Source organism: Sminthopsis crassicaudata, chromosome 1, assembly GCF_048593235.1.
Source record: "Sminthopsis crassicaudata isolate SCR6 chromosome 1, ASM4859323v1, whole genome shotgun sequence".
In the NCBI taxonomy this organism is placed as follows: Eukaryota; Metazoa; Chordata; class Mammalia; order Dasyuromorphia; family Dasyuridae; genus Sminthopsis; species Sminthopsis crassicaudata.
In genome coordinates this window covers 752,244,011-752,269,488 of record NC_133617.1, presented here as the reverse complement: position 1 = coordinate 752,269,488, position 25,478 = coordinate 752,244,011, and the positions used below count along the sequence as shown (strand labels likewise).

Genomic DNA, 25,478 nt, shown 5'->3' with positions numbered 1-25,478 from the left:
CGAGGAGAACAGACGGGGAGCAAAGAGTGGCAGCTTGGCTTTCGGACATCTTTGACTGGGTTCTCTGGTCGCTGGGTTGTGCCGCATGCGCGTTCTCATTTATTCTGGTTTCTGAACCAAATCATGGGATTTCCCATGGGTCAGTTCTCTTTCCTGACGTGAGAGAGCCCAAGAGCCAGTCTGAGGCTCCTGCAGTGACTCCGGGGGCTTGTATTGCCACATATGGACGCCTGAGCTTTCCAGAAGTTTTAAATTAATCATTTTCCCCTGAAACAATCCTTTCCTTATTGTACACCATAATGTTTCTCTCTCTTTTTGTTCCAGGCCTTCTGCCTTATCAAGTAGCCCAACGTACTCTGACCTGCCCTTCATTAGAATCTCCCCGCACAGAAACCCAGCAGCCACGTCGGAGTCGCCTTTCAGCCCCCCGCACCCGTACATCAACCCTTACATGGACTACATCCGCTCCCTGCACAGCAGCCCATCCCTGTCCATGATCTCGGCGGCCCGCGGCCTCAGCCCCACCGATGGTGAGTCTGGGACCCACGAGAAGACGAGTGTGCAGTCTCCTGGCGGACTGTGAGCTTCTCGGGGGCCTTTTTGGTGTTCTTCTCCCCCATTAGACTGTAAGCTCCTTGAGGGTAAGGGCTGTCTTCTTTAGTTTGTGGCTTGTATTCCCACTGCTTAGCATAGTGCCTGATGTAAACGCTTAATAAGTAAATGTTCCTCCTCCCTCCCTTCCTCCTTCCCTTCTTTTTCCCTTCTCCACCCCTCTACTTTCCTTTCCTTTCTTCCCTCCCTTTCTCTTTCCCTTCTTTTCTGCCTTCTCCATCTCTTTAATTCTCTGTCCTTCTTTTCCTCCCTTTCTCCTTCCCTTCTCTATCCCTCTACTCCGCTTTCCTTTCTTCCCTCCCTTTCTTCTTCCCTTTTTTCTCCCTTCTCGATCTCTCTACTTCTCTCTTTCTTTCCCTCCCTTCCTCCTTCCCTTCTTTTTCCCTTCTCCACCCCTCTACTTTCCTTTCCTTTCTTCCCTCCCTTCCTCCTTCCCTTCTTTTTCCCTTCTCCACCCCTCTACTTTCCTTTCCTTTCTTCCCTCCCTTCCTCCTTCCCTTCTTTTTCCCTTCTCCACCCCTCTACTTTCCTTTCCTTTCTTCCCTCCCTTTCTCTTTCCCTTCTTTTCTGCCTTCTCCATCTTTTTAATTCTCTGTCCTTCTTTTCCTCCCTTTCTCCTTCCCTTCTCTATCCCTCTACTCCGCTTTCCTTTCTTCCCTCCCTTTCTTCTTCCCTTTTTTCTCCCTTCTCGATCTCTCTACTTCTCTCTTTCTTTCTTTCTTTCCCTCCCTTTCTCCTTCCCTTCTCCATCCCTCAACTCCTCTCTTTCCTTCCTTCCCTCCCTTCTTTTCTCCCTTCTCCATCCCTCTACTCCTCTTTTTCCTTCCTTCCCTCCCTTTTCTCCCTTCTCTTTCTCTCTAATTATCTTTCCTTCCTTCTCTCCATCCCCCTTTCTCTCTTTTCTCATGTCATTTGGCATTTGCCTGTAAAGTCAAAGGCCTTGGCTCTCTGTCCCCATTCTCTCTTCTGTTCTCCACCCAGATTCCAAAGTGATTTGCCTCAAGCTCAGGTTTATCTGTCTGCAAAATTGATTGAACTCCATTGCCTCTGATTATCTCTAAGATCAAAGAGGAGCTTCTCTCTTTGGCACAAAAAGCATCTCACGGCCCCATCTCTTGCATCCCGTCTACCCCCCCACCCCCATGCTGCCTTTGCACTGCGTGTCTCCTACTCCCAGAATGCCCTCTTCTCACGACCACCCAGACAGGGGATTGGAGCACTAGATCCTGCCAAGCAGAATCCTTCAAATCCAAGCACCACTCCCTTCTCGGAGACCTTTCCTGGTTCCCCCATCCCCAGCTCTCCTGCCACCCTGGAAAAATACAGTGGAACAATTTTGTGCAGCCCATATAGATACCTGCAGTCGCTGCCGATTATCTTGTCCACTTCTCTTTCATTTTCTGTCCCTCTTGGTCAGCATCGTGCCCGGGACTTGCTGGGCTCTCCCTTAACAAATGCTTCTTCATTGATCTCACATGTGTGTCCCCCCCTCCCCCCCAGACTCACTCTTCCAATCTCTGGCCGAGTCTCCTTCACCATTGTAAGGAGGCCCTGAAGGGCTGGAGCTCCGTCATTCGGAGCCCCAACCAGGGGGTTTCCTGATGCCATTCAACAGTGAGGGATGAAGTGTCTTCTCCAGGCCCTTCAGTGTTCCACCCGAGGTCTTCCTCCCCAGCTTTCTCACTCTGTGGCCCCTGCACAAGCTTCCTCGCACCCAGAAGGAGAAAGGCTGATTCTTTCCCTGGTTTTCCCATGGTTAACTTCAGTGGGAGCATGGGGAAGCGAAGCTGGAAACTCCAGGAAAGGAAGCTCTGCTCCTGATGACATCCACAAGGGAGACAGAGTAGCTGAAGGGAATACAGGACCGGGGCTGGGGAAACCACAGCACTTCCAGATTTTGTGAATTTAGCCTCCAGCTTGGTGTAAATCATGGTCCTGTTTGCCCTTCCCCTACTTTAATTATATGGGTTAGGACTGAAATGGCTTTAATTGTAGAGCAGCACTTTGATGGCCAAGCTTTGCTGCTTCCCTGCCTCCCAGGCAGTTAGCTAATAAATAATAAAATTAGGAAAGCTTCTCAGTCTCGCATGTATTAGCTCATCTAAGTCTCATGGAAGCCCTTGGGTATCGCCAGGTACCTAGTAAAGGGAATCCTAGACCTGGCATTCAGAAGCCCTGGGTTCAGGTTCTACCTTTGACCCTTAACAGCTGTGTGAATGTAGGTAAATTATTTAGTCTTTTTGGGCCTCGGTGTGTAAAATGAGGGGGAAACTCAGTGATGCAGTGGAGAGAGCACTGGCCTTGAAGTCAGGAGGACCGAGTTCAAATGTGGCCTCAGACACTGAACACTTCCTGGCTGTGTGACCCTGGGCAAGTCACTTAACCCCAATTGCCTCAGCAAAAAAACAAAAAAAAATTGGGGGGTGACCGCTGGGATCCAGTCAAACCTCACTTTCAGTTGAGGTTGGTAAAACGTGAAGCTTATTTTTTCCCCACCCGGGGTTCACAGACCCACTGAAATCTAACCTAACTAAAATCCCCTGGACGCTTGACCCTTCCAGCTCAAGGCCCAGCTCTACTTCTGGGAGTTGGGGCTCATAGAAAACCCCTAAATTAGGTAGGGAGGAATGGACCAAATTGGAGCTTTTGGAGGTGAGAAAACCCAGGCTAAAGGGGCGCAGGGACACTCTGAGGTAGCCGAGAACACTCCAGACTTAGGTTTGTCTCCCCTCTGACAGTGACTGTGCATGCGTCTGTGAGCAAGTCATCTGAGCCTGGATTTCTCCATTTGTAAAATAGTCACTCCCAGAGCGCTCCTCTCATTGCGCTATTGGAATGAGAGCAACGTAAGGCGCTCTGAAGCTTTCTTTTATAAGTGGTTTCCATCCGTGGAAAATGCAGGCTGAATTAGGAAGCGCCCTTTCCTTCTCCTCCTCTCACATCTCCCAGATTATTGCCTGCCTTCTCCCGCTTCCTCAGCCCTGCCCCGCCCCCAAATTGACCCTTTACCTCACCAAGGCTGACCCTCCACATACACCATCCCATTTTCTCCCAGGGATTGCCTCCTCTGTCGTCCTGATTCAACCTTTATCACCACCCTCACCTAATCTTTAGACCAAATCTAATCTTATAAAAAGTTTAATATTATACTAATGGCACCCCAAGTACTCCGTCACTTCCAGAATCCAATAGGAACTACTCTCTTTGGTTTTGAAAGCCCCCCATAAGCTATGTATTTTAATTTTGCTTCTTTCCATGGACTCCTCAGCCCAGTAATGACAAGCTTCTTGCTATGGTTCAAAGGTGACTCTTAGTCTTCCACTTCCCTTCCTTTGAGATCGCTTCTCTTTGACACTCTATGTGACATATTCACACACGTCACCCGGTTTCCCCTCCCTTAGGATGGGGACCTCTGAATGCAGAGACTGCACTTTTGCACTGTCAGGACTTAGCCCAGTGCAAGAATAGACAGTGAGCAAATGTATATTCTTGTCAAGCGACTGGGTTCACAGGGATCCGGGTGCAAGCGGATTTTTCTCCCCATGATCACTTGAAAACTTTCCAGGTTTTTGACTCTCACATCCACCTCAGACTTTAAAATCTCAACAACTTGACTATTGCTAGGAAAACCGCTGTTTTTGTTGGGGCTCTGTTCCAATGGCAGTCTCCACTCACACGAGATGCCGTTTATCTATTGTGTCCTCCCCGCCGGCCTTTACGGGGCTGCTGTGGGTTTCTTCCAGGCCAGGCAGCCAGTGTTATTGTTAGTTAACCCAGACACTTATGTCAGAAAGCTCAGGAAGTATTTTAAGTGTGTCTGGAAAGATACTCTGGTTGTCTACTGCGGGATGAAACTTTCAAACCAGTGGCTTGAGATAATGAGCTACTTCATCCTTCTTTGGCAAACATATGTTCTTGCTTGTTAGAGAAGGCTGGAGCTGATTGTGTTCCTCTCAGACACGACTGGAATTCTCCACGAAGAGCTAGACCAAGGGGGCTTTTTGGGCTGGGGGTTATTTTGTTTGAATTTCCTCCTTTTGGTTTTCTCTCATCCTTTCCAGTCACTTTAATTTCAGATCAAAGAGAGAGAATTGCCTGAGACCAGAGTCCACAATTGGGGAAAATATTTTTGTGACTCTCCGCTGGTTGTCCTCTGACACGAAACCACAGCATTTCCCCAAAGCTCGATATAAACCACTTATTCTGGTCTTGTGATTATCATTCTGAGGCTTCACGGTGACATGCTAGCAAAAATATTGTATCCTCCCCATGGAACTAAGCTCGATGAGGGCAGGGGCTGTTTTTGCTGATTTTGAAGCACAAATTAGCATGGGATCTGGCTCACTAGAAGCACTTGATGAATGTTTATTTTGACAGCTCTTCATGGGAAACTTTTCCCCCTTTCCCCCCTTCATATTGTGTATTTTGGACCAAAGTAAAAAGAGAGACAAAGAGATGGGCAAGCCTAACCCTTAAATCCTTCTAGAAGGACAGCAGAGATAGGCTTGAAATATGAGTTGATATCCCTACAGTACTTTGTATCTGCCAAAACTTTCTGTTTGTTGTTCCACTTGATCTTCACACTTATTCTCTGAGGGAGAAAGTGTGCAGGTTTCTATCCCCGTGGAAGGGGCAAGTTGTAAAACAGAGATCCTTCTGTCTGGTTTGCTGTTCTTTTGTGAAATAGCACATCTATGTTGTTGTTGTATGTGAAAAGTTTTGTTAATTATCTAAGAAGCCGCCACTATAGGAGTTATGGAAACGGGAGGTGCTTCCTTTGAATTTGCTGAAAAGTCAGATTTACATATAAATACATGTAATGCAGACATATTGTGTATATAATACACATACACATATTACGTACATATGTCGTTATCTGCTCTTTGTGCTCATAGAGGACCAAAATCACATCCCAATGTCGGGGTCACTGTGTCTGATCAGACTAATATAAGCTTGCAACGCTCTACCAGAGATCAGGCACAAATATCCCATAAGAACGTTTGGGATGGAGATATCTTCGTACATAAACACCTTCTCAGAGGGCTGTGAGATCACAAGTGGAGCTGCGTGCTGGTGGGATGATTTTCTGTGACATAATTCAAAGAGATGCCCTGTAGGGAATGACCATATCTTATTACATTAACAACCTGCATGAATGGAAAACAACAAAGTCTGAATTGTCCATAGTTTTCCATCAGTTCATCAACAAGCATTCGTTAAGTTCTCCCCATGTCCTAGCCATTGGATTGGTGCTGCAGGCATTAAGGCATGGCCCCTGCTCTCAATAAGTTTACTTTTTTCTTGTATTGAAAAGAATCAAGCTTTTTGTCTATTTGTTTTTAGTTTATTTCTTTAGTTTATTTGTTTTTAGTTTATTTCTTTAGTTTATTTGTTTTTAGTTTATTTCTTTAGTTTATTTGTTTTTAGTTTATTTCTTTAGTTTATTTGTTTTTAGTTTATTTCTTTAGTTTATTTGTTTTTAGTTTATTTCTTTAGTTTATTTGTTTTTAGTTTATTTCTTTAGTTTATTTGTTTTTTAGTTTATTTTATTTGTTTTTACTTTCATGTAACACATAGTTCTGAACAGTTAAGGGACACAATGGATAAAGTGCTAGGTCTGGAGTCTTAGCATTTGTACACTCTCAGACTAGCTGTCTGAGCCTGAGCAAGCACTTTTTGCCTCAGTTTCTTCAACTGTGAAATGAACTAGGGAAGAAAATGGCAAATCATCCAGTCTCGCAGTTAAGACTACCCGAATGGGGTCAAAAAGAGTAAATTCAATTCAACAATAACAACAAATAGTGTCTTTGGTACAATCCTCATCCAAATGATGCTCTGGACTGAACCTGCTTAATAGCATCACTATATTCTCATCTGCTTTAATTTCTTTAAAAAAGGAGTATGTTCTCTTCTGTTTGTTAACCATCCTCAATGCTCCTATTTACTCTGGATTTACTCAGCAAACACTTGATTTACGACGTTCAGGATCAGTGTGTTGTTATTCTTTAGTCCAGGGTAGGTAACAGAAATCTGCACTTCATAGGGGAGGTATGTGAAGGAAAAAGACTTTACTAGACTGGGACGTAGGAGGGATTGCTGATGTGGTCTCGTGGGAAGGTCTTGAGATTGATGATTTTCTTGACTCTTGATGAATAATCACACATGATATCTTGCTCTCTTCCAGCCCCCCATGCGGGCGTCAGCCCCGCGGAGTATTATCACCATCAGATGGCCCTACTGGCGGGCCAGCGCAGTCCGTACGCAGACATTATTCCTTCTGCAGCAGCTACCGGAGCTGGGGCCATTCACATGGAATACCTTCATGCCATGGATAGTAAGTCCAGTGGTTTGGGGGAGGGATGGGGCCAGGGCTTATTCATGCGGCAGAAGAGATTCTATTTTTGTTGCACATATTTAGTTTATGTTTTCATGTTGAACTTTCCCTCCTGGAAATCTCTACATTGTCATCATCCTCTGTGCTTTACCATGAAAGCCAGCGGGTTCATGAAGACTCAAAGAAAAGTCTGGTTGAGTCATTAGGAGTTTATTTTTAATGCTAATCCCTTGGTCTAAGGGAGAAAGTACCTAAAATGATGAGTCAGAGCATGGATACCTGCCAAAGTGCTGGAATTGGAAGAGAAGAGGATCCACTGGCTCCTCCCATTCCTGCATTTCACTGAGCATCTCTGAACACCGAGCAGCTATGCTGAGCCATGGAGTCGTTATGGCCTTATGCTCAAAGGGGGCCATCAACAGTCAACTAGAGCCTGAATCAAAAGAAAAGGTGTTGACCAAAAAATGAGGAGAGTAGCCGTGTCCCCTTAATAGTCAAAGAAGAAAGGATGGTGTGATCCATTGGCTGCTCAATGTCTTTTCAGAGGCTGCTGTTGATTCCTTGCTTAATTCTCAACCACCATGATTCAGTGCAATACATTAAAAAGTTACTGAATATTTTGAATGGATGAATGATTTTGTAAAAGAAGTATTCCACTTCCTGCTTCTTATGTGTATTCTGTTGTCCATAGAGCCTTTTAGTTGGTCCTTTACTTCCTAAGATGAAAAGAACAATGATGTCTTCCCTGTTTACCAGGAGAGAGATAAGGTAGATCATAGTCAAGGCAAAGGAGGGTTGGGCTCCAGGAAGATGAGAGAAGAGAAAAATCCTTTGCAGTCAGTGGGGGACGGAAGTCACAGAGCATTTCATAGAGAAGGTGACTCCAGGGTGAAGTTTTTAAGGAAAGGGACTTCAGAAAGGAACAAAAGGGTGATTCAGGGGGACGGTCTACATGAATGTAAAGGCAAGAACCAGGACCAAAGAGAGGAATGATGGTTAGTCCAGCGTGGCTAAAACATAACCTATGTTAGAGGAGTTGGGGCTAGAAATAGGGAACTAGGTCATCCCTTTTGCAGCTCGTGGAAAGCCTGAAGTGCCCAGCTGAGGAGTTTGCTTCTGCTGTCCCAGGCGGGAAGGGGAAGCCACTGAAAGCCGTGAGCAAGAGGATCAAGAGCCATAGTCCCTGTGCCTCACAGAGACAAGCAGGGAGGCTTGTGGGAGAGAGATGAATTAGAAGGCTGGGCAAGGGAGTTGAGAGTCACGGGCAATGGAAAAGGTGAGAAATGGGTGAGATCTGGCCATGGGGAGGGTGGAAGGGCATCAGCAAGAATCGGGAAGTCGAGAAAAGGATCGAGCTTCAACAGTAATGGAATGGTTTGGCTTTTAAGGTATTGGAGGTACAGGTGACGGTCTCTACGAGGCAGTTGTATATAGAATCGGAGCCCAGGGCAAAGAGGAGAGGATGGAGATATAGACTGGGGTGTTGTCTAGAAGGAAAAAACATATGAATCCATGGGATTGGATTTGGTTGCCAAGATTGAAGGAAACTCTTAGTGAATTAGGAACTGAAGCAGAGGAGGGCTGAGGGGGCAGGAAGGAAAACCATCCGCCACCTACAGAAGCCAAGGATGATTGGTACAAAGGTAAATGAGGAGTGAGGAAGCCCAGTGGGCCTCTTAACTTAGACCCCTTGGATGGCCCTATATTGATCTATTTTGAGTGCACACTTTGTTTTTCTAATAGAATATGAGGTCATTGAGGGAAGTTCTTTCTATCCCTAGGGAACTGCCCTAATGCACAGTAGGTGCTTAGTAAGTGGTTGTTGCTTGCTTGCTTAATTTTGCTGGAGCAGTTTTGGTGCAGTGAGAGCCATCTGTTAGCAGCTTACAGAGTCTGAAGAGTTATCAGTGGAGATCCCTGGTGAAATATTGAAGCTGAGCCTTGGCAGTGATTGGGGGTAGAGATAGGACCCTGCAGGGTGCAAGGGGACAACAGAGAAATGGATAAGTGTTGCACCTAGTCTATGGGAAGCACTTGTGTATGTGTGTTGATCGATTGATGTAAAGATACAAATGTAGGAAATGTAGAAGAAGCCCTTCGAAAGGGAGACAGTCAAATGAGATGAGCATTAAGATGGGACTTGAACCAGAGGACATTGATTAAATATTGACCTTTCTGAAAATGGACAAAAATCTGTCAGTCCACAAAGAAGCCCCTACTGTGCACCCTGCTCTGTGCTGGGCATTAGGAATAGAAAGACTCAAAGCAAAACAACCCCTACTCCCAACGAGCTCTCAGTTGAATGAGGGAATGGGGAACAAGCATTGATTAAGCACCTACTATGTGCCAGGTACTATGTTAAGCCTTTCACAAATCTCATTTGTCCCTCACTACACCTTGGGGCAGTAGGTGCTATCACCTCCAGTTGAGAGAAGGGAGGCAGACTGAGGGAAAGTGCCTTGCTCCAGGTCATCCAGCTAGTGTCTCCTCTTGTCTTCCTACCTCAGCCCCAGCTCTCCATCCCCAGGGGTAAATATAAACAGCATAAAGAAAAGGGAGTGCAGGCTGCATTAGCCCACGCCATCATCTGTATGATAATGTAGAATACTAGCTTCCCTTTTTACAGCAAGAATAAAGTGCTTTGCATGGCTTACTTCTCTCCCACCTCACGTCTGAATTGTTATCAGGATCCTCATTGGAGGAGTAACCCATCCTCGGTGCAAAACCAATGACTTGTCCAAGGTCGCACAACTAGCACATCTCAAAAGCAGGATCTGAATTCAGCTTTTCCTTTATTTGTGGCCTCTGCTTTCTTCATGGGCACCCAAGGCCACAGGGGACGTTAGGACCTCCCAGCTGGATCAGGCTTTGAGCTTTTGCCTTAAGTCCATTGAGGATTCAGCCTTTGGCTTGATCCAGACAGAAGCCTGCCGACGGGGCAGGACACAAAGCCTCCAGGGACAGACTTCCTTCTTGTGTGCTCTTCAGCATTTGTCCATCCCTGCACGTGCTCTTGGGGGACGTCCTCTTGTTTTTCCCCATCTGATTTGTCATCATTACCTGCAGTTGGGAGGGATGGGAGAGGCTGAATGTGCTCTGTGTGTGTGTGTGTGTGTGTGTGTGTGTGTGTGTGTGTGTGTATCTTATATTTCAGATTCATCATAAACACATTTCAATTAGACATCGTTTCAGCTTTGAAGACAAAAAACCCCAGTGCAGTGTTATTATGCAAATTAGTTATTTTAAAACAGTAAATAGAGAATTAAAATAAGAGTGGGTGCTGGGAGGTCAGCACGCATTACCTTCTGCATTTGATGAGGATGTGTTCAGTCAGACTAAGGCCTCTTTGATGTAAATAAAGGCTGAAGTCACCCTTTTACTTTGTAAAAATTAATTAAAACTATCCTAACTTCCTGGAGTCCTCGGCAAAATTGATTGTCATTAAGTAGGAATCTCAATGTCCTATCATTCATCATAGAGAAATAAGCCCTTCCATTCTTTGTCAGAATTTTAGATTACACCAGAGAAACAAAACAATTAACATGAAGCCAAAATGAAGACGTCTCTTTGGAACAATAACGGTGCCCCCCTGCTCATTTCAGAGAGTCTGATCGCTGCCAAGCGCTGACTGTTGGGTATAGCTGTCACGCCATGTAAATGGGAGAGCCAGTTCTAATTCTGTAGTGGCTTTTCAGCAAAGATCTCAAAGCACCCCCATCTCTGTCTTCTGCCATTCCCATAGGGAGTGGACACTCCCTGGAAAGGCCCTCAAAGGGAAGTCTCTCTCTACCGTCTTTAAAACCTTCAATACTGAGTTTTGAGTTGGGTAAAACAGGACCATTTGTATCTCATTTTCTAGTTCAGAAGAAAAGCAATTTTTAAAAATGGGTTATTTTTCTAACTTGGGAAAATCACAGAATTTTAAAAGAGCTCACCAATCATCAATTCTCAGGCATTTTTACCTTAGTTGCTTTTTCCTGAATTTCAAGCTCTTTGTGGGGTACAGGGATTCAGGCAGTGGTGAAATTCAGCTTGGGGAGAATCCCTCTGAGCCAGACCCCAGGGTGCTCCTTCCCATTGCTGAGAGCTTTCGGTGTCTCGGGTCTTTCTGACAATCAGGGGCTGATGCAGGTCAGAATGGTTGGGACCATTTAGTTTCTGGGATCACAGATTCAGCTCTACCCTCAGAATCAGGTGTATCTAATGAGAACCACGTAGGGAGGAGAGGGGTTGCTCTGACTTGAGCAAACTACACTGGGGTTTATCTTATACAGCCCCCCAATTTTTTTCAGTTGTAATTAAGTATCCATAAATATCTTCAGAATGAAAGGCTGTGATAGAGACTTGAGCAAACTACACTTGGGGTTTATCTTATACAGCCCCCCAATTTTTTTCAGTTGTAATTAAGTATCTGTAAATATCTTCAGAGTGAAAGGCTGTGATAGAGACTTGAGCAAACTACACTGGGGTTTATCTTATACAGCCCCCCAATTTTTTTCAGTTGTAATTAAGTATCCATAAATATCTTCAGAGTGAAAGGTTGTGATAGAAAAATCATAGGAGGGTAAGAGACAACTGGAGGATGCTGTGTGGGGGCAGGTAGAGCCACCAGCCACCAGCCTCAGCCCCTCAGGTTCCTTTCCTTAATATACTAGGATACTGGCAATTGCCATTCACAGTGGAACGAATGAAAGGACTGGCGCACAGATCTCTAAAATTTAAAAAAGCAAAGACTTGAATTAGTTGTAAAGATTTAGAAAAATTGACAAAATTAACTTTATTTTCCACATTGGAAAAGACAAACTCGTTGGACTGTGGGATTGCCATTATCTTGTTCCATGTGTGGCTGTGCGTTTTTAAACAATTTTTAAGAGATGCAGTTTCTCATCTGAAGATTCCTCTCTGAGAAATGAGCCCCTTGGAGCTTTCGGAGGTGACCCAGTGTGGAGGAGCAGCAGTCCTGCTAATAAAGAGCTGTGGGTCCCAGTGGCCCAGCCTTCTATCCTCTTGATTTGATCACTGAAGGATAACTCGGGGGCTTACATTAAGACCAGATTTCCACAAATTCAGGGCTACGTACACACACTGTCAGCTGATAAATCACCATGCTGGGAAAGAAAAGTCTTCCATTTCCACTTAAGACCAGTCATGTTTGGTTTGCCTCTTGCAGGGTGAAATGGTCATCGGGCATTTTCATTAAGTTTCCCTTCCATGGTTGAGTAATAAAAATGTTCCATCGGAAATGACACCGTTAAGTCAGCGGGCGTATCTGCCCAGTCAAAGCAGATTTAAAACTGGGAATCCCAGGATTTTTAAAAATAGGGCTGAAGGGTGGGGAAAGGCAACACGGTGGCTTTTAATTCATTAACCGCCATTAAAAATGGCTTGATTCTGGCCACCTCATGCCCCCTTGAGCCCCCAGGCTATCAGGGGCAACTGCTGGAGTGTCTGATGGCCATTATTAGCACGGAAGGCTCTGAGTGACTTCTTTTTCCATTGGTCTGAAGGGCAGAGCCAGCCTCAGTTGGGAAGGTAAATGGGGCTCCCCTGGTCCATTCTCCTCCCTTTTCATCCACCGGCCCTGGAAGTTCTGGGATAAAAATGAAAGTCAAATTTTCAAATGCATCTTGTGGCTCCTGCAGTCATGTGAAGCTGGTTTTCCTTTCGGAAAAACAAATGTCTCATTGAGAGCTTTCTTCTCCCTTCAGGTATCACCTGGATCAGGTAAGATCAATGGGGAAGTCGGGCAGACGAGGCTCATTGATGGAAATCTCATGTTTTCCTTCAGTTTCTCTCCCGGAGATGGTGGGGGCTGGAGTCTGTTGGGACTCTCTTCTGAGCCTCGTCTTGTTGCTCAGGCGAATTAATGATGTGAATGTCTAAGGAGCCGTCAGATCCATAAATCACCAGAAATGGGCGGGATAACACATAAAAGTCTTTCCCTTTTGTTTAGCAATTCATCACTTTGTTTGCACATTAATAAACAGCGCTCCCCTGAGGTAAGCTAGTGCAAGATAAATATTTCTCCCTAATTTCCTCAATTGTAGCTAGTAGATCACAGATCTGGAGAGTGGAGGTTGTCAAGGCATGTTGTTGCCGTGTGTGTGTGTGTGTGTGTGTGTGTGTGTGCATTTGTGTTTCTTTTATTTTCCCAGCCCGGGCCCAGGAGTAACAGACAAGCAGATACTTGGTACAATCGGAGATAACTGGGCCTGGTTTTGTTTATATAACAGGTACCAGATTCCCCAGCCCCAGACTGTCCACAAGACCGAGCCGGAAACGGACGCTGTCCATCTCCCCGCTGTCCGACCATAGCTTTGACCTTCAGACCATGATAAGGACATCACCCAACTCCCTGGTCACCATCCTCAATAATTCCCGCAGCAGTTCATCGGCCAGCGGCTCCTACGGCCACTTGTCTGCCAGCGCGATAAGGTACGTGGGCTTCTCACCGCCCCGCGTGTGTCCGCACCCGGACGGAGGTGGGGGACAAACGTGAGAGAGGACCTGCTATGGCCCCTTCTCGGGCATCCTCCACCCAAATGTGACAGCAGTGAAAGCCTGCCTCAGTGCAGACCACGAAGATCTGGGTTTCCTCCCCACCACACGATTCTGGAGGGGGGATTTAAGGGCCCCCTTTTTCTTGTTCTCTAAATAATGGCTGTTCATGATAATGACAAGTGATCAGTGGCATCCAAGAGTAGGGTCTTGGGAAAGCTATGGCATCATTGCATGTCATTATTCTCCTCCTGAAGAGAGATGGCAGGTAAAGAAACAAGGAAATTGGGGCATGAGAGCAGCCAGTGCGACTTCTCCAAATGTAGGGGAACTGGAGCTGTGACAATCAATTATTATGGAACCCGATGAGTGGGCCATGGGCAGAGCGTATTTCTGGGTTATCTGAAGAAAGCATCTTTCCTTTGGGAGCCAGCCTGGTGCAGTGGGAAGGAGGCGCGCTTGCGTGGAATGGAGACTCAGAAAATGGGGGTCCTTAACTGGGAAGCTCCTCAAATTCTTTGCTCTTCTATTTTTTTCCACATAAAATGGGCTTATTTATGTCAGTGGTGGATGAGATCATTCATCTGAGAACACTTTGTTACAGCAAAGGACCAAAGGGAAGATGTGTTCCCTTATCTTGCCTGCTCTTATCCAGATGGGCACTCTTTCCACTGGGGCACGTTGCCACCTACCCGTGTCTTCCGGGCCCGGGCAATTGTCGGCTTTGTCTACCCTCTTGCTTTTAAAGAAATAGAATCCCTTTTTTCTGTCTGAAAAAGAATTAAAATATTTTTGTTCTACTTGAAATTTCATAAATGAGAAGAAGTTCCTGGTGTCCACACTCCCTTCACCGAACAGACAGGCAGCTGTTTGGGAACATCTGGGGTGCAGACTCTCATAGAGGGCCACAGCAAAGCGAGCTCTGTTTTATAAGCTCAATCAGGCATCGGTCCTCTGCCTCTGTTTCCCGGCTTTTTCTTATCCTCCTCTCATTGTCCCTCCTTCCCCCTACTCCGCCCTTCCCCTTCCTGTCTCAGTAACTTTTGTGCGTGCATCCTGAGGACTCGGCCCAGGCCTTGGCAGCCAGTCGGTGCGTAAATCCATAGGGACCAGATTGATGACTCTCCTCTCTCTGTTTCTGACCGACCCTGCTCTTCTGGGAGGATCAATAACCCAAGCAGACTCGGAAGTGTTTCCCACTTTAAAATCCATAAAATGAGTATGGGGAGGAGGAAGAGGAAGAGAGGGACACAGACCCAGAGACACAGGGAGAGCGAGCAGAGAGAAGGGGCCTGATCCTAAAGGAGGGCACGGGGAGGCTGCACTGAGGAATTCAGCCAGAGCCAGGGTGCCAGCGGTGGCACAAGGCCAGGGCCACCTTGGTTCCACACCCCAGCTGGGCCTCCAGAAAGGCTCCCCGAGGCGCTGACACAGCGGACGGGCTCAGATTGTTGTCTCCGTCTTCAGGGAGCCCGGCCAGCTCCCGAGGCCTCGTTATTAGGCGCCATGACACCTCAGATGTGCTCTGCTTGGCCCCGGGAACCCCGGGCAGCTGTGCGGCGTCTCCTGCCCCAGCTTGAGAGCGAGTAAACACGGGGGAATGTCTGGCTTGGGCAGGTGATAGATTGTCCCGTCTGCACAAGAGGGATTTCTTTCTAAGGGAATGAACCTTCCTTTCAGGAAGGGACCCCAGGGTCACAGAGCTCACGGCCTCAGTTTACAGAGGAGAGAGTTGGAGGGCTTTTCCAAGCTCGGGGCGGGCTGGATTTCAACCAGGGTCACCCCCGGCTCCGCGGTCTCCCCCAAATTCAATCAGCACGAGTTCACTGACCGTGTAGCCACCGCCCGGTGCTGAGGATGCCGCCGCAGAGCCTTTTGGCTCTCTCTGTTCCTCCCTTTGCCCTCGTTCTTCCTTTTCTATCTGGAGATTTCATTTGGGAGTTGAAGGATTTTCCAAGGGGCCCCGTGATGTTGGCGCTAAGTGCCCTGGTTGCCAAAGACTTTAGTTTGTCTTAGGAAGCCGGGCCCTGGCAACTCCCCTTCTCCCCCAGGGGGCACAGTCTGTGTCTGTGGAAAGGGCTGGGGCTCATCTAATGCCTGCCCCATGCCCGTGACATGGAAGAGGCTTTGTCAGAGTCAGAGGGGACCCACGAGGAGTCCAGAGCAGAGTGGGCGTCCCGGTGAGGAGGCCCTGATGACCCCCCCTCTCTTTCTCTGGAGGGGATAGAGGCCATCCCCAAACTAGAACCTGGGGAGCAAGGAAGCGCGGGCTTGACCTGAGCACTTTGCTTCTCATGGAGGCTCTGGGAGGATCCAGCCATCAGTTGGCATTCATTCTGGAACCGGCAGATGCTGGCAAAGGAAAGTCACTGTCACAGTTCTTCCCTCGCCTCCGCGTTCTGCTGTGCCAGGTGATAGCGTAATACCGCTAACGTAATAATAATGCGGTCATTACGACTGCCTTCCAAAGGGCAGAGGCAAGGATTGGAATGGGGGGGAGGAGGGGGAAGAAAGGAGGAAGAGGAGGGAGGGAGGAGGGAGGAGGGATCAAGGCCAAGATCTCAGGAGAGAAGAAGCAAACGGATAGTGGAGTTTGTCTGTGCTTGGGCATGGGGCATCCCTGCTTTTTAGGTGTGAACAGGGATGTCTTCGGTTGCTTATCAGACAGCAGCCAGACTAGACACGTGTGTGTGTGAGATTTTATAGAGTTCTCTGAAAGAACTAGGTATTTATCGAGCTATTCTATATTCTTTAGAGCTGTATTTATATAGAGAACAAGTAGATTTCAAGACGCTGAGTTCTAATCCCGCTTTAGGCAGACTCTGCACAAGACACTGAGCCCTCCATTTGCTCATCCATAAAACGAGCAGAGTAATAGCCTCCCTCTGGGCTTTGGGGGGAGACTGGAAGTCCCCCTGGTACTCAAGATGAGCTCCCTTTCAGCCTGAACGGGCCGTGCCCACGCCGGGCCCCTCTGCCGGGCTGCCCACGGTCCTCTGGCCCGGCTCTCGGCCCCTCCGGTTCCCCTCGGCCCGCCCCGGCTCATCCAGCCGGAGTGGAACAAGTCGGAGCAAGTTGTGCCCAGGAGCCCGCGCCGACAAGCCTGGTGACTGGAGCTCCGGCTTCGTTTGGCTGCTCCGGGGATCGCCTCATCCCAGCCCTGGCAATGCTAGTGCTGGCATCTGGCCGCAGCTGGTGCCTGGCGGGATGGCGCCCGGGCCAGGAGGGAAGCCAGCCTGCTTCTCCCAGCTGCGCTGCTCTCAGGTGGTGACAGGACGGGAAGTGGGCTCTGGAGCAGAAAAGCCAAAGCAAACAGCGTGGGGAGAGAGGCTGCCAGGGCCAGGCTTGTGCCCTAAGAAGGCTCGGAATCCTCGTCCCTGGGGCAGTGCCTCGGGTTCTTGGTCGGGCTCCTTCAGCGGACGTCTGATGCCCACGGAATGCTTTCTGATGACTCTTGTTTCAGAACGGTGCTCATGGCCATCGCAGGCGCCCCTGGCGTGGGGGACGGAAGGGGCTTCAGGTTCAAATCCTGCCTCGAAGTGGGCTCGTCTTACAGGATCACAGGTGTAGGGCAGGGGGGCTAGAGGTCACAGAACCTCAGCAAGAGCAAGAGCGGGACAATTAGTGCTTATACAGCGTTTCTAAAACCCGAGCTACCACAACAAGCCGGTGAGGTACAAACTGGGCTCACCTCCCCCTCAGAGATGGGGAAGCTCACAGCGAAAGAGATTAACAGACTTTTTCAGGATCATGCTGCCCCAAGGCTGGATTCAAATCCAGGGCTTTCTCACGTCAAATCCGCGCTCTCTCCAGTAAATCATTTAGCTGCCTCCTCCAGTCCTTCTAACTCTACATTCACTACACCTTCTAGTCCCAGACCAGAGTCTTCCCGCGAGTTTCCACATCGGAAACAGGGTTGGGAGAAACACAAACATGAGTGTTTGTGTGAGTGCAAAGGGAAATAAATACGACCCACGCATTTCTGTTCCACAGAGGACTGGGCAGGATTGTAGCAAAGTGCAGCTGGCTGCGGGCAGTCACTGCGGGAGCCGGACTGAGTGACCTGTTAGGGAAGGAGCCAGGAGATCACCACAAAGGGCTGCTTTGATTAGAAAGGCTGCGTGTGTGTGTGAGTGTGTGTGTATGTGTGTGTATATGTGAGTGAGTGTGTGTGTGTGTGTGACTGTGTATGTGCGATATCTGTGTAAATGTGTGTGTGAGTGTGTGTGTATGTGTGAGTATGAGTGTGTGTGAGTGTGTGTGTGACTGTGTATGTGCTATATCTGTGTAAATGTGTGTGTGAGTGTGTGTATGTGCAAGCATGCGTGTGTGAGTGTGCGTGTGTGTGTGCGTGAGTGTATGTGTATGTGTGAGTGTATGTGACTGTGTGTGTGAGTGAGTGTATGTGAGTGTGTGTATGTGAGTGTGTGTGTGTGTATGTGTGTGTGAGTGTATGTGAGTGTGTGTGTATGTGTGAGTGTGTGTATGTGTGAGTGTGTGTGACTGTGTGTGTGTGTATGAGTGTGTGAGTGTATGTGTGAGTGTGTGTATGTGTGTGTGACTGTGTGAGTGTGTGTGTATGTGTGTGTGTGAGTGTGTGTATGAGTGTGTGACTGTGTATGTGCTATATCTGTGTAAATGTGTGTGTGAGTGTGTGTATGTGCAAGTATGCGTGTGTGAGTGTGCGTGTGTGTGCGTGAGTGTATGTGTATGTGTGAGTGTATGTGACTGTGTGTGTGAGTGAATGTGAGTGTGTGTGTATGTGTGTGTGTATGTGAGTGTGTGTGTATGTGTGTGTGAGTGTATGTGAGTGTGTGTGTATGTGTGAGTGTGTGTATGTGTGAGTGTGTGTGTATGTGTGTGAGTGTGTGAGTGTATGTGTGAGTGTGTGTATGTGTGTGTGACTGTGTGAGTGTGTGTGTATGTGTGTGTGAGTGTGTGAGTGTGTGTGTGTGTATGTGTGAGTGTGTGTGTGTGCATGTGTGCAAATGAGAGTTTCCTCTTAAAGCTGCTTCCACAAAACCGACGGCCGCATGTCCCTGCAATGGAGTTTTCTTGCCCAGCTTTACCTCCCCTGACATTTGCAAGGCTTTCAAGAGGGAAAATGTCAAGGATGTGGGAAGGTTTAGAAAAATAAACCAAGTCAGCAGGCTGGGAAATTAGGAAGACTGACCATTCCAAGTATTAGCACCTCCAGCTATTAGGCATTTGAATGGTTACTTGACTTTCCTCTGGTTACATTCTAAAAAGTTAAAGTTGCATATGGAAAATGGGTCGATTCAAAATGAAATCTATTATGCAGCCAAAGGAGTAATAAAGGGAAATTTTATATCTCTAGATGCTTATTTGCATAAAATAGAGAAAGAGAAGATCAGTGAATTGGGCTTGCAACTAAAAAAGAACAAATTAAATTATATATCAATTATATATCACATTTGAAATTCTGAAAATAAAAGGGGAGATGGATAAAATTGAAAATAAGAAAATTATTGAATTAATAAATAAAACTAAGAGTTGGTTTTATGAAAAAAAAAAGAACAAAATAGATAAACTTTTACTTAATTTGATTAGAAAAAAGAAAGAAGAAAATCAAATTGTTAGTCTCAAAAATGAAAAGGGAGAACTTTCCACCAGTGAAGAGGAAATTAGAGCAATAATTAGGAGTTACTTTGCCCAACTATATGATAACAAATTTGATAATGTAAATGAAATGGAGGAATAGCTACAAAAATATAGATTGCCCAGGTTCATAAAAGAGCAAATAAATTATTTAAATAGTAAAATTTTAGAAAAAGAAATAGAACAAAATTAAACCTGTTAAGAGTCGATATTATATCTATTCCTGTATCCATGATTCTCTAATCATGGTTTAAAAATAACCTCTAAATCATAAAAACCAATCTATAGGAGGATGACTTTTTGTTCTCCTCTTGTCATGGAATCTCCAGTTCCATTTAAAAGACTTTACCACATTAGCCTGGACTCTAGGAGTAGAAAGACCAAAGAAATACAGCCCAGCTCCTGCCCTCCCAGAGCTTCCAACAGACTTCCATGGACCGTGGACTTTCCCAGTGGAATAGAGAGCCGGGGCCGGTACTTTGCACCCCTGTGGCCGGGCTGCTTGGCCCACATCAGGCACCGAGCCGATTTCTGCTGATTGATTGATGTTTACTCCAGGAAGTTAATACCAAGTAAAGCTCTGGGACTTGGAGCTTTGCTCCTCTTGCATTGGGCCATGCTTGGAGAGCAAAGCTGGCGTGACTCTTATGCGTGGGCAAGGCCGTGATGGCACAGTCCCATTTTGGGTCCTCACCTCCTTGGGGAACACACTGACCCTAACCTACTCATTACATTTTCTCATGGCCTCCAACCAGTGATGCAGGTCCCGTTGGGGCCAGGCTTCCGAGGGCAGCCAAATACCCACAGGACACCAGCTTGAGACAGAGGAGTGAGATAGAGAAGACCCTCTCTAGAGCGACTGCTAATCACTTAAAGAACCTCAAGACTTTATGTATATCATCTCCTCCCTTTATCCTTCCTTGCATTCAGCCTGAGAGCTATTATTTGTCATTTGTGCTGATCTCGACATTTGTCTAGTATCTCTTCTCAGGACCATGTCCTTTTCTCCTTGGTTCTGACTTGACATGAGCTGGTTAGAAGTGTCTGTAAACTAAGAGTAAATAGGTCCTGAGTGAATCCCTAAGGATTTTTCTCAGGACTCAAGTGTCACAGTTTTTACTTGTTTGTTTGTTCTGCTCCAGATGTTCATGCTCCTCCTGCTGCTACTTAAAGGGATAATGAGCGAATTGAAATTCAAATAATTTTCCTCTGACTTCATAACTATCTACTTAGAATATCATTCTTGTTTGTTTTCCCCTTTGGGAATATAGCCTTCTGCCTGATCTCTTAATGGCTTAACAGACCTACAATTACATAGTTTTATGACAGTAAACATATGGAATTAAAAAAAAAATTCTATACTTTTTTTTATAAATACTTGCAGGAAAAGAAGTGAAAATTTCACAATTCACGTTGGCTATATCTCGTTGAAAAGCCCATTTGTTGAATTGTTTTAGATAAAAAAAGCAAATGGCAGGCAAGGAGGTGGTTAGTGAGCCTGGGCCGAGTTGCAGAGTTACCCCATTTAAGGGATAGGAGGGATCTGAGGAGTCCTGGAGGTATACCTGACCATTATGAGTTAGGAAATGAGGATCAAGGGGGGGCTTCAAGCCTCCCAGCCTGTCAGCGACAGAAGCCGATGATCATATTGGGGGCCATCGAATGAGAGGACATCATAGAAACTTTGCTTTTTGTGGGGCACGATTGTCCCCAGGAGTCAGATCTTTCGGCAGGACTGAACAGATGGGCACAAGCGATGCAGGCGCCCGTTAGCATTTGCTTTGCTCAAGTGTTCCTCAGTTCTCCCAGTTCTCACCTCTCCTCCAGCCAGAGGTGGGGCTTCCCCTTTCCAAGCTCCAATCGGGCCCCAACTCAGTAAAGTTGGGAGGGGTCCATTAAGCAGCCAGCACTTATTCTTGAAGCACCTACTATGGGCCAAGCAGTGTTCTAGCTGCTGGGGTAAGGAGTCCAAAATGAACCGGTTCCTCCCTTCAGGCAGCTCACGTTCAGAGACAAGTGAAGAGGACAGCCACACTTTCAACTGAATGAATATTTATGGGTTGCCTATAAAAGGACTCTGGGAAATAGAGAGACGAATGTGAGCAAACAGAAATGACGCGTGTCTTGGCCACAGTGGGCTGTAGTCTGGCACTCAGGTGATCATAAGGCCATTTGAAAGCGATGGTGGGCTGGCCAGGTGGGCGTCCAGATGTCGAGGAGAAGGCCGCGAGAACACTGACTAAAGGCATCCCTCTGAGGGTGCTCAGTACAGACTTCTGGGAGGGAAGTGACATGTGACCCAGCATTGGGAAAAAAGGAAAAGGGCTGAGTGCGGGGTGAGGGATGGGACTGAATGCGCACTAGTGCAGGCAGGGGGGTAGAGGTAGAAGAGGGCAGCGTCTGACGGAGAATGGCTGTAATCCAGCCTAAATGGCTATGGTGGGTATAAGGCATGTCTGAGAAGGGAGGTGAGAAAAACGGGATCCTTCCTTCCCTTCTTTCCCTTCCTTTTCTTCCTTTTCTTCCTTCCCTTCCCTTCTCTTCCCTTCTCTCTCTCTGTCACTGTCCCTCTCTCCTCTCCCTCTCCCTTCCTCTCTTTCCTTCCCTCCCTCTCTCCCCCTCTCTCTCCCCCCTCTGTCTGTCTCTCTCTCTCTCTGTCTCTCTCTGTGTCTCTCTCTGTCTCTGTCTCTCTCCCTCCTTCTCTCTCTCTCTTGTCTCCCTCTCTCCTTGTCTCTCTTGCTCAGTCTCTGTCTCTCTCTCTGTCTCTCTGTCTCTGTCTGTCTCTCTCTCTGTGTCTCTCTCTGTCTCTGTCTCTCTCCCTCCTTCTCCCTCTCTCTTGTCTCCCTCTCGCCTTGTCTCTCTTGCTCAGTCTCTGTCTTTCTCTCTGTCTCTCTGTCTCTGTCTCTCTCTCTCTCTCTCTGTCTCTGTCTCTGTCTCTCTCCCTCCTTCTCCCTCTCTCCTTGTCTCTCTTGCTCAGTCTCTGTCTCTCTCTCTGTTTCTCTGTCTCTGTCTCTGTCTCTGTCTGTCTCTCTCTCTGTCTCTGTCTCTGTCTCTGTCTCTCTCCCTCCTTCTCCCTCTCTCCTTGTCTCTCTTGCTCAGTCTCTGTTTCTCTCTCTGTCTCTCTGTCTCTGTCTCTGTCTCTGTCTGTCTCTCTCTCTGTCTCTGTCTCTGTCTCTCTCCCTCCTTCTCCCTCTCTCCTTGTCTCTCTTGCTCAGTCTCTGTCTCTCTCTCTCTGTCTCTCTGTCTCTGTCTCTGTCTCTCTCTCTCTCTGTCTCTCTCTCTCTGTCTCTGTCTCTGTCTCCCTCCTTCTCCCTCTCTCCTTGTCTCTCTTGCTCAGTCTCTGTCTTTCTCTCCCCCATCTTCTCTATTGAGCCCACAGTGCTATTTTATTCTTAAAGCTGACTGTGATAGACGGCACATTTTCCCCGCGTCCATACTGCGCCTCCATGGCATTTTGTTGGAAGTCTGGCCCCCAGGTGCTGGCTGGGCCCTTGTACCCCCCGGGAGGAGATGCGCCCCCATTCTCCCCGGCTCTCCACTCCCCGGAGACACGGAGGCCCTTCTGGCCGGGTCCCCTCCCGGCGCGTTCCCGCGGGTGACATTGTAATTGCTTGGGGTGGGGGTGAGAGGGCTCAGGCTCGGTGTTTACTTTTTTGTTTGTTTGTTTTTTAATGAACAGAATAAGGTAGTTACACTTAGTAATGCTCGCTCACAGAAAGGACAGGGGGTGTTAAATCATTGTGTTCTTTGATGAATGGCTCGCACACTGAAGAATAAATTGGACAAACTGGCACAGTGCTCAGTGAACATGAAATCAGCTATTAGGGGAAAGCTGGGGAACAAATTCGGAGGCTGATATGCATCTTTTGATTAATGTCCTATCAATCATCCATAGTGGCTCCCTTCGCCGAGTCTCGCGGTAATCATTCATGGTTGCTTACAGAAACACTGGCAGTAACTCTGGCCCGACAATAACGGAATATTATTACTGATTTCCCCCTAACTCTTACCGGGAACAAGGACTGTTTTCACCGCATTTCTGCCTCCCTTTATTAAAGAAATACAATACAAAATGAAAAGAGAGATCCTCATAGACTAGTAAAATTCTCTGAGGGTATTCTTAATGATATATTCGGGCCTAAATTGGTAGCCTTTTGTAATGCCGGGCTCTCTCGCTGAATAATAGTAATATAATCACATCGGAGCCGGCTTTACTAGGGATTGTGGTCCAGTGGGCAGAATGTGCAGTCCCATTAATGGACAGAGAATACCTTTTCAATGGTTACTTCAAATGGTTGAAATGGTTGGATTTTTTTAATTGTAATATTATCGGTTAATGTGCTTAAGGGCGACAGTAATTAATGTCCCAGACTTGAAATTTGCATGAAATCTACCTTTGACATTACAAGAAACCTTGATTCTTGCTAGGTATTGTACATGGGATAGAAAAAAGAATGTTTTAATTTGCAAAGCTATTTTAATTCATTGTAAGAAAGAGAGACCCATGAATGCAATTATGTCATTTTTTTCATGCCATTTGAAGCCACCGGCACAAAGCTATAGGAGCATCTCCTAGTTTTCTAAGCGGATTTCGCTCGGAACAATTCCTTTTTGAAGTCCGGCACAAAGAGCAGTTTGGCGTTCCTTACCCAGAGCAATCTGGAGCACGATTTTCCCGGTCCTCTACCGGAGGCTGGAAAGTCTGGCGGGGAGGGGGTCGTAATGAAGTGATGACAGGTATTAACATGCATAATGGGCATTAATAGACACTTAATGCTGTTTAACTGCAAGAAGGAGATGTGCTTTCCCATTGGGATATTTCTGCATCGAAGGCCATTGATCACCGATTTCCAGGGGGAGAGGTTAATCCATCAGCTTTCCGGAGCGGACGGCCCTGATGGAAATTCTGGAGGTGACATTCTGGATGAACCGAGCCTTCCGTCTTAACAAACAAATGAGTGATATGACAAGCTTGGTGTTCAAAACACATTCAGCCAATTGATTTTCTCTCCTCTTGTAATAAGATCTAGAGACATATGAAAGAGTGTAGCCCGAGCCGTGATGAAAGGAATTGCTTCATCCACGAGAGTCTGTAGAGCTCCGTACCGCGAAAAGTACTTCCTATAAAGCATGTCGTCACCCGTCCCCTTTTTATATAAAGTTTGTTATTGCAATAAATAGTTGTTATTGAACTCCTCGCCTTTTATTTTGGTTTTGCAGAGACTTCTTTAGGCTAGTGTGCGCACGAGTGCATGCTCGTGGTGGGGGGTGTCCTGGCTCCTGGGGGATGTGACGATGGACCGGGGTCACCTTTTGGATGCACTGCCGGTCTGGACCCCTTGGGGCCTTGGACCCGTGGCATGGAGCAGGGGACAGGAAGAAGCCCCCCGCCGGACGCCGTCCTTGGGAATCCAACCAAAGTAACGGTCTGTCTTCTCTGTTGTTTGCTTTCTCCCGCTACAGTCCCGCTCTGAGTTTCACGTACCCTCCCACCCCGGTCTCCTTCCAGCACATGCATCAGCAGATTTTAAGTCGGCAGCAGAGCTTGGGATCTGCTTTCGGACACAGTCCTCCGCTCATCCACCCGGCCCCGACCTTTCCGACTCAGAGACCCATTCCCGGCATCCCGAGCGTCCTGAACCCCGTGCAAGTGAGCTCTGGTCTGTCGGAGGCCACGCAGGTGAGAGCAGGAGAGAGAGTTGAGAACCTTTCAGGAAAACCATGAGAGTAGCTAATAGAACAGCCTCTTAGTCTGCCATCATTGGCTCCTTCCCAGGTGCCACAGCTCAGAGAAGACTATACTTGGAGTCTGGAGTTTCTGAGTTCAAATCCTGCCTCAGATGCTTAATGGCCGGCTGCTGCCTCAGTTTCTGCATCTGAAAACAGGGATGAAAATGGCACCTACCTAACCCTAATGAAATAATATTTGTAAAGTGCTAGAGAAAGGCTACCATTATTTAATGCTAGATATCATTTTTCTTAATAATTGCCTTATTCTTTAATAATTTCCTTATTAATTCCTGAATAGATTTAAGGAATGATTTCTTTAATACTTTCCTTATAATTTCAAGGATCATCCTCCTGACTAATACAGTCTAGAGTCCTTTGTGGCCTTTTCCAACAAAGCCTACCTCTTGAATATATAACCTAGTGGAGAGTGTGTTAACAGAGGCCAGTGGAAAGTCACATGGCGCCTCACCCCACAGACTGAAATCCTAATAGCAGATCAGGAATTGGGAGGCCCCATTATCCTCCATTTCCCTCGGCCTCCTAGGAAGACACTTCCCAAGTTCTTAAGCAATGGGCTGACAAAGGCAAGAAGGAGCAGGTTCCATAGCGGGCTGCTCTTCTCATCATGGAACCACTAATATGGCGTAAATGATGGTAGCCTTTCCATCACTCTGTCCTGGTCAGG

General features: G+C 47.0%; 1 protein-coding gene across 1 annotated transcript in view; it reads left to right on the top strand.

The window, feature by feature from the left end:
* Positions 1-25,478, top strand: part of GLI3 (GLI family zinc finger 3) — a 79,253-nt gene that overhangs the window by 106 nt on the left and 53,669 nt on the right. Inside the window, exons 1-4 of the mRNA XM_074284508.1 lie at positions 1-530; positions 6,797-6,946; positions 13,180-13,381; positions 24,527-24,743. The exon at positions 1-530 is cut by the window's left edge and continues 106 nt beyond it. Of these exons, the coding sequence (XP_074140609.1) occupies positions 452-530; positions 6,797-6,946; positions 13,180-13,381; positions 24,527-24,743 (648 nt within the window). The 5' untranslated portion in view covers positions 1-451. The remainder of the gene's footprint in view (positions 531-6,796; positions 6,947-13,179; positions 13,382-24,526; positions 24,744-25,478) is intronic.